Genomic DNA, 9,425 nt, shown 5'->3' with positions numbered 1-9,425 from the left:
GGGGGGGGGGGGGCGCCTGGGTGGCTCAGTTGGTTAAACGTCCGACTTCAGCTCAGGTCATGATCTCGCAGTCTGTGAGTTCGAGCCCTGCATTGGGCTCTGTGCTGACAGCTCAGAGCCTGGAGCCTATTTCGGATTCTGTGTCTCCCTCTCTCTCTGACCCTCCCCCGTTCATGCTCTCTCTCTGTCTCAAAAATAAATGTTAAAAAAAAAAAAAAAACACCAATATTGGGGAAATAGTAACTGTGTATTTCCCACTTTACTGACAGAAACTACTAAGTTATTATTTTATTATTTAGAACTTTGAACAAAGGACAGGGCTACATAATCCAAATACTGACTACTTATAACAAATGGCACACCCAGATTTCCAAGAAAAGTTACTAAAATATAATCAAAGTATACTGTTGGTGGCATGATCTCAATTAATTATGAAAAGTAGGTCTAGATAAAGCTAGAACTTACTCATAAACCATAACTAATTGGTGCAATTTTTAAAAATTGCATTAGTATCAGTAAACATAAAGAGAAAGGCTTTCCCAAATTATTCAAAACCATATTGCAAAACACTGAACAGAAACAAAAGCCAAATATATATATATATATATATACACACACACACACACACACACACACACACGCATACTAAATTTAAGGAGAGCCTGAATATGAGAAATTCTCTTTACCTATAGGCAATCGATTCTTCTTATTTGCTGGAGTGGTTGCTGGAGACAGCTGAGGAGTATTATAGGGAGTCATTTCTAAACTGCTACTTTTTCCTGGCTTTGCCTGGGGCAGGTTTGCCAATAAATTGTCAAGAGCCATCCTATCTTCTCTTAGTTGATCTCCAGACATTACACTCTTCATAAAATTCACCTGGCAAAAGTAAAAGGACATCAGCTAGTGAGATCAATTTTTCAAATACAATATATATTTCTCACACAATGTACTCATCTATGACTCTGCCCATGCTTAGATAAATGACTTTTGAGAAAATCCTATTAAAGAATAAAGCCATTACCAGAGTAATAAGCTGACTGTAGGTTATATAAACCACAGTTCTGCTCAATCCTTCCAGAAGATTAACGGAGGACATTGGAGGGGTCTCCACTGCGCGGCCCCCAATCACAACATCAAGGAAAGCAGCAACACAGCTCTGTTAAACAGGGAAAAATCAAAGTGAAATATTTCCCCTTTAAAATAAGGGAACAAAATGTCTAATCAAGGGGGACAAGCATGCAAAAAGTTATTCTTGAAAATTATATTAAACCCAACATTGAAACAAATTAAACTCTTCATGAATTAATATAGAATTGTCTACACAAAATTCTGGTAAGTGAAACAAACATGACACAGAACAGTGCACACTACACCATTTGTGAAAAGGGAGGGATGGGGTGACTAGGAAAATATATGTAAGAGTTTGCTTGTTTACATATAGACCTCTTGAAGAAAACATAAACGACTGAGAACATCAAGAACCTTTTGGGGAGGAAGGGTGCCTGGGTGGCTCGGCTCAGTTGGTTAGGCATCCGAGTCTTGATTCTGGCTCAGGTCATGATCTCACAAGTTCATGAGACTGAGCCCCGCATCCAGCTCTGCACTGGCGCCATGGAGCCTGCTTGGGATCCTCTCTCTCCTCTCCCTCTGCCCCTACTGCACACATGCACGTGCTTTCTCCTTCTCTCTCAAAATAAATAAATAAACATTAAAAAAGAAAAAAAGAAGAATCTTTTGCGGAGGAAATAAAGGCTAGAAATCAGAGGTGGAAGGAGAATTTGACTATATAACCTCTGAGTTTTAAACAAAGTAGAATGTATAGCCTACTTGACTATGATTAATTAAAATCTAATTTAATTAAAGTGAACAATGCCATAAAACATACTTATAAAATACACTTAAAACTATACAATTATCTCTTGTTTGCTTTAGTAACTTATTAAAAAAAGTTTTAGTTTTTATTTTTGAGAGAGAACGTGAGCAGGGGAAGGGCAGAGAGAGAAGGGGACAGAGGATCCAAAGTGGGCCCTCCACTGATAGCAGAGAATCCAACATGGGGCTCTAACTCACGAACTGTGAGATTATGACCTGAGTCAAAGTCAGATGCTTAACCAATTGAGCCACCCAGGCACCCAACTTTAGTGACTTTTTAAAAAATTAAACTATTTATGTACTTAAACATTTTCAATTTTTTTAAAGTAATCTCTACACCCAACATGGGGCTTGAACTCACAACCCTGAGATTGAGTTACATGTTCTACCCACTAAGCCAGCCAGATGCCTTAAATTAAATTTTTTAAAATAATAGCTCTTTGGCTCTCTTATGGCATCTCCTCAACACTTCATTATTTTTGTATTTTAGAGAGAGAAAGAGAGAGTGTGTGTGCACATACACAAGAGCAGGAGAGAGGGGCAGAGTGAGAGAAGGAGAGAATCTCAACCAGACTCCACGCTCAGCGTGAGCTACCCAGGTGCCCCGTGACATCTTCCTTTAAATATTGCTCATCCAGGGTGCCTGGTGGCTCATTCAGTTGAGTGTCCAACTCTTGATTTCAGCTCAGGTCATGATCCCAGGGTCATGGAATTGAGCCCTGCATCGGGCTCCTCCCTGAGCGTGGAGCCTGCTTGAGATTCCATTCCCTCCCTTCCCCACCCTCCTTCCCACCTCTCTCTCCCGCTCACACGTGCGCACGCTCTCTCTCTCTAAAATGAAAAAAATGAATGCTGCCGATCCAATATTGTATCCTTCTATGGCTATACCAAGGGTAACTGAAATGAATATTTAATTTATACACCACCGAAAGACAATAAAGACAGTAGTTAAGTTCACTAATACTCTGGCAAAATTGTCTATAAATAGTATTTCACACGAGACAGTATTCATTCTTACTTTGTCAAATTTTCCAAGGCTGCTCTTTGTCCGGGGGTCTCCCTCTTCAGAGCCAGTCATTGCCAATTGCTGCAAAAGGCGGCCAACCTGCAACCCAAAGCAGTGACAGGGAGACACAGGCTATAGATACTTACAGATTCTTCTCTACGAAAGCACTTCCATTCTAGTCTAAACATCTGTTTCATAGTAATATTCACACAATCTGACCAAGCATGCAAAAGAGGGTCCCAAATAAAACATGTATCTTCTCTACATCAGCTTTTACTATATTTAGATTAAGAGTTATGGACAATAAACAGAAAATTTTGCTTTATACATTATACTGACAATATGAAATAAAAATGCAACACCTTTGTTTCTGATATTATACTTTTCATACATTTAGAAATCTTAAAATTCATTTGCAAAAGTTCAAACTACTTCAAGTTAATACGAAGTACTTTTCCCTTATATAGTTCATAAAATACTCAAGGTAGAATTTTTTTTTTTCTAGATTTAAAAATCCTACAGAACATAGCTGCTTGGAAGGTAAATATTAATTCACAGAGCAAGTTTCTTACTGGTAAGAGAGAACTGTTAATCTACTCTCTTTAAAGACACTTTGGGGGCGCCTGGGTGGCGCAGTCGGTTAAGCGTCCGACTTCAGCCAGGTCACGATCTCGCGATCTGTGAGTTCGAGCCCCGCGTCAGGCTCTGGGCTGATGGCTCAGAGCCTGGAGCCTGTTTCCGATTCTGTGTCTCCCTCTCTCTCTGCCCCTCCCCCATTCATGCTCTGTCTCTCTCTGTCCCAAAAATAAATAAACGTTGAAAAAAAAATTAAAATAAAATAAAATAAAATAAAATAAAAGACACTTTGGAGAAAACTAATATCATATAGCATTATCTTAATATCTGGGACAATTCCCCTTTCTGCTCATTTTGAAAATAAGTGACTCAATCTTTATTGGAACAACAAAAATAACTACACTATCTTAGAATAAATTTAGTGTTTCACAGATAATAAAAAATGTTTAATTTTATTTTGGGGATTCTTTATAGTTAATTGCTAAACATACCAATATAATAGAACTAACCATGAAAAAAAAGCTTATCGTTTAAAAATAAAATCATCCAAAGATATAATCTATTCCAAATAAACTCAGTCTCTTCTTCACAGTACTTCTGTGGGATAGGATATGATTAAAAGATTCTCTTAAGAAATAACATGATTTCAGGGGCGCCTGGGTGGCTCAGTTGGTTAAGCGTCCGACTTCAGCTCAGGTCACGATCTCGCGGTCCGTGAGTTCGAGCCCTGCGTCGGGCTCTGTGCTGACAGCTCAGAGCCTGGAGCCTGCTTCCGATTCTGTGTCTCCCTCTCTCTCTGCCCCTCCCCCGTTCATGCTCTGTCTCTCTCTGTCTCAAAAATAAATAAACGTTGAAAAAAAATTAAAAAAAAAAAAGAAATAACATGATTTCAGTAGTTCAGATGATTGGCGGGGGGGGGTAAGGAATGCTAATACACACACAGAACTCCTCTTTCTAAAACTCTTAGGGCCTGAAGAGTTTCAGATTTCAAAATTTGTAATTTTTGAAAGGCTGATCAGTGCATAGATGTAACACAGCCAGTATTAAGGGTGGCATTCTGTAATCAAATGTATTAACATTTCTGCAGCAAAACAGGAATATTCATTAGCAGCAAATGGAATAACGATGATAAACAGCCTCATGTGAGTTCAAGTTAAGTTTTGCTACTAAACAACGTATAGAAAATGATGTATAGGGGCGCCTGGGTGGCTCAGTCGGTTAAGCGTCCGACTTCGGCTCAGGTCACGATCTCACGGTCTGTGAGTTCAAGCCCCACGTCGGGCTCTGACTGCTCAGAGCCTGGAGCCTGTTTCAGATTCTGTCTCCCTCTCTCTCTGACCCTCCCCCGTTCATGCTCTGTCTCTCTCTGTCTCAAAAATAAACATTAAAAAAAAAAAAAAGAAAATGATGTATAAAGATTTTCAATCATGCTAGGTTTTGAAATCATGGGAAAGGGACGGTGGCCCTGTTCTAGACAATCTAACCAACTATACATTCAAATCTGAGGACTCTATTTAAAAACTAACACAAAATATTTTATGACTAAAATATTTGACAATATTTTTAAATCCCAATACAATAACTGCTTCCATTTCTTAAGAAGAAAACATTTAAGGCAGTTTGAGGCAAAGGAATGGTAAGAATATATAAATATTATCATCGTATTTTCTATTCCCATCTACCTAATCAAATGATTTTCAACTGAATGCCACACTAATAATAGCAAAAGCATACCTGCATCAGATTAAATCTTGCCACCTCATTAATAGGAGCATCAGAAATTATTCCATACTGTTCTGGATTGACAACTGCAGGACAGATGAAGCAGGCCAAAAGGAGATCAGTACACATTGCCCTGACTTCCCCAACTTCCAGTCTATCTACACAGGAGAGGGTTTTGTACATCTGTGACACAATCCACCTCAAACTATGTGGAAAGCAGTATGTGTTCTGTTTGAGATAACCAATGAATTTGTTCACCAAAGCCACCAGTTTGGCTTCATTGGAATCCACCATCTCTTGAACCTTTTGCCTGAATCTATCTGAGCCTTTCTCTCCAAAGAGTTTTTCCTGTTGAGATGGGGAGAACCTCTCGATTAGCTTGTTTGGATCTGTTTCCAGGTGATCTTCATCTTCAACAAGTAGTTGCATGATTGGCTCATGTAAAGTAGCTGTGAGAAAAAGTTTGGCAGAAAACAGTCCTTCAGAAAAAAGTTTAAATAAGATGCTGAAGGCACAAGTTCCTCTCCTCAAAAGTCGCCTGGGGTTGTCACTTTCTTTAAGTTCAAATTCAATCAAGTATCTCAAAACCTGAAGGAGGTAGCTTTCATCTTCTTGCATAATGCAGTTGCCATAGAGGGAGGTAAAAACTGTGTAAATAACACTTTGTGTGTTCTCCTGATTAAGTTTCTCCCCAGCAACCAAAGAGGAGGCAATAAGACGAGGATTTTCCCTTAACCGACTCAAGAATTCTCCATAAGCAGTCTCCTGAAATCCTAATTGCTTATATCCATCAACAAACTGTGTATCTTCCAAAATCTTGGCATGCTGGCAACATTCAGCAGGGGAAGCTTCAGCACTAAAAAATGAGCAGACAAGCAAAACAACAAAATCAACAACAATAACACATATACTCCATTGAAACTCCACTGAAACTCCACTAAAACTCCACTGAAACGTAGACTGATTATAGTCCCAGCAATGAGATCACTCCAAAGTGCTCAAATCTTTCAGCCCACCAGCATCTCAATGTGTAAAAAAAGGCAAAACCAAAAGTACAAAGGAGGACAAATTCCTCATATTAAATCAGGTCCAATGAAAAGTATCAAAAAAATAACCATTATTCTGATTTCTTTTTTAATTATATTTCTATTTTTTACATTTATTTATTTTTGAGAGACAGAGTGAAACAGTGCAAGCAGGGGAGGGGCAGAGAGAAGGAGACACAGAATCCGAAGTAGGCTGCAGGCTCTGAGCTGTCAGCACAGAGCCCAACGCGGGGCTCGAACCCACAAACCGTGAGATCAACACGTGAGCCGAAGTCGGATGCTCAAACAACTGAGCCACCCAGGCGCCCCACCATTATTCTGATTTCTACCATCAAAGATTGGTCCTATTTTGGGGCACCTGGGTGGCGCAGTCGGTTAAGCATCCGACTTCAGCCAGGTCACGATCTCGCGATCCGTGAGTTCGAGCCCCGCGTCGGGCTCTGGGTGGATGGCTCAGAGCCTGGAGCCTGTTTCCGATTCTGTGTCTCCCTCGCTCTCTGCCCCTCCCCCGTTCATGCTCCGTCTCTCTCTGTCCCAAAATAAATAAAAACGTTGGGAAAAAAAAAAAGATTGGTCCTATTTTTTTTCAATGTCACATAAATGGAATCATACAGTATGTACTTTTCTGTGTCTTGCTTTTCTCAACGTTATACCTCAGCACCACTCTTCTTACAGTTAAAAACTGCTTCTTAGAACAATAGAACAATAAGGTATTAACACAGTGAAAAACATTTCTAAACGAAGAAGTAGACAAATAGTATCAAAACATGGAAATGTATACAGTTGGCCCTTGAACAATGCGGGCATCAGGGGCACTGACCCCGGGTGCAATGGAAAATCCACATAAAACTTCTGACTCCTCAAACACTTAACACTAATAGCCTACTGTTGACCAGAAGAAAGCCTTACAGATAACATAAAGTCGATTAACACATATTTTGTATGTTATATGTATTATACACTGTATTCTTACAAAAAAGTAAGCTAGAGAAAAGAAAATGTCATAAGAAAATCATAAGGAAGAGAAAAATACATTTACAGTACTTTACTCTAAAAAATCCACATATAAGTGGACCCGTCCAGGTCAAACCTATTTGTTGTTCAAGAGCCAACTATATGTTAAATAATATTAGGAAAAAAGGGCGTGTCTGGCTGCCTCAGTCAGTGGAACACGCAACTCTTCATCTCAGGGTTATGAGTTCAAGCCCCACGTTGGGTGTAGAGATTACTTAAAAACTGGGTCACTCGCCTGGATGGCTCAGTCGGTTAAGTGTCCCTTGGTTTCAGCTCAGGTCATAATTTCACAGGTTCTGGAGATCAAGCCCCTTGGGCTCTGAGCTGCTTGGGATTCTCTCTCTCTCCCTCTTTGCCTCTCCCCTGCCTGCACACACAAGCACGCACGCTCTCTCTCTCTCTCAAAATAAATAAATAAATTTACAAAAAATTTTTTTTCATCTCTAAAATAACAACAGTAATATTAGGAAAGCAGAGAGGTGCCTAGCTTCCTCACTTGGTAGAGCATGAAACTCTTGATCTCAGGTCATGAGTTCAAGCCCCATGATGGGTATGGAGCCTACTTAAAAAAATGAAAAAAAGTAGAACACAAGATAATTTACTCTCAGCAAGAACAAAATGTTACATACATAGACAAAATTAATTGATGTGGTATAAAATATTAACACTAAAGGTGTAATTCTCTGTAACAGTGCTTAATTAATAGACAAAAACTCACCTTAATGTTGACTCACTGTCTGAAACCATGCACTTTGTAGGAAATAGATTATTTACAGTTACCAGTGAGCACAGAACTACAGTGGTTCATAAAACTTTTTCTTTACCTGGTTATGATAAGCCGGTCCAAATTAATTCTCTGTTGCTTAGCAATCCATGCTGTCCGATACAACTTTTCAGCCGTCTTAAGTACATCTGCATTTAGCCTCTGAATGAGCTGTTTCTCAGAGTTTACATATAAGCGTTCCTGCTTGAGGTGATGGGCCAGAGTATGAATATCCAGCTTCACCATCTTCAAATGCAAGGCAGGTACAAAGGCTAATCACTAAGAGGAAAAAGACAAATTTAAAAATTTGATGTCACTTAAATTGTTTTCCAAAATCAAAAGGGGTAGGAGAATACATTAAGAATTAGGCTACATTTAGGGGTGCCTGGATGGCTCAGTCAGTTAAGTGTCTGACTTCGGCTCAGGTCATGATCTCACAATTTATTAGTTCAAGACCCGCATCAGGCTCTCTGCTGTCAGCACGGAGCCTGCCTTAGATCCTCTGTCTCCCTCTCTGTCTGCCCCCTCCTCCACTTGCACTCTCTCTCTCACGCACTCAAAAATAAAATTAACAAAAAACAAAAGAACGAGGCTACATTTAGTACTATGATTAACTCTAATTTTAAAATAATCTGTATATTTAGTGCAGAAGCATTACAGGTTCAGTATAGAAACACTGATGGGGCGCCTGGGTGGCTCGGTCGGTCAAGCATCCGACTTCAGCTCAGGTCATGATCTCACGGTCTGTGAGTTCGAGCCTCGCGTCGGGCTCTGTGCTGACAGCTCAGAGCCTGGAGCCTGTTTCAGATTCTGTGTCTCCCTCTCTCTCTGCCCCTCCCCTGTTCATGCTCTATCTCTCTCTGTCTCAAAAATAAATAAACGTTAAAAAAAATTAAAAAAAAAAAAACACTGGTAAATACAGATAAGCAAAAAGGAAAGTTCCTAATAAGGCCACTGCTCAGAGACACCCTCAGTAAAAACCTTGTGTATTTCCTTCAAATCTAGTGTCTATTAGCACTAGAATTTCCTTGACTGTTCCTTTTTACATTGCAATCAACCTAACCTGTTGACTTTTTTTTATTATTTTTTGACTCTATCTTTAAAATACATCTCCAATCTGACTACTTCTCACCACCTCCTCCACCATCATCTCTCACCCAAAGGTCTATAACCACCACTTCCTGATTTCCCTGCTTCCTTTCTTGTACTACTAGAGTCCATTCTCTACCTAGCACAGAGCATCCTTTAAAAGTCAGTCAGATCACCTTATTCCCTTACTAGAAACCATCCAAAGCCTTATTTTACATTTAGAATGAAATCTGAAGGTCTACCCCCTGGCTACTTCTCCAACCTCATTTCCTACCATTCTACCCTTGCTCACACAGCTCCAGACACACTGGCTTCCTTGCTTGAACAGGCCAAGCAT

At 39.8% G+C, this 9,425-nt stretch overlaps 1 protein-coding gene across 5 annotated transcripts in view; it reads right to left on the bottom strand.

Annotated features, from left to right (window-relative positions):
- Nucleotides 1-9,425, bottom strand: part of GAPVD1 (GTPase activating protein and VPS9 domains 1) — a 75,614-nt gene that overhangs the window by 38,674 nt on the left and 27,515 nt on the right. For all 5 annotated transcript variants that reach the window (XM_040482318.1, XM_040482320.1, XM_040482321.1 and 2 more), the window contains exons 2-6: nucleotides 8,061-8,278; nucleotides 5,189-6,032; nucleotides 2,891-2,977; nucleotides 1,022-1,156; nucleotides 687-876 (exon numbers count right to left, since the gene is read on the bottom strand). In XM_040482318.1, the coding sequence (XP_040338252.1) occupies nucleotides 687-876; nucleotides 1,022-1,156; nucleotides 2,891-2,977; nucleotides 5,189-6,032; nucleotides 8,061-8,245 (1,441 nt within the window). In that variant the 5' untranslated portion in view covers nucleotides 8,246-8,278. The remainder of the gene's footprint in view (nucleotides 1-686; nucleotides 877-1,021; nucleotides 1,157-2,890; nucleotides 2,978-5,188; nucleotides 6,033-8,060; nucleotides 8,279-9,425) is intronic.

Source organism: Herpailurus yagouaroundi, unplaced genomic scaffold (genome assembly GCF_014898765.1).
Source record: "Herpailurus yagouaroundi ecotype Mexico unplaced genomic scaffold, PumYag 160, whole genome shotgun sequence".
Classification (NCBI taxonomy): Eukaryota; Metazoa; Chordata; class Mammalia; order Carnivora; family Felidae; genus Herpailurus; species Herpailurus yagouaroundi.
The sequence above is the reverse complement of the archived record's forward strand: the minus strand, read 5'-3'. Positions and strand labels throughout refer to the sequence as shown.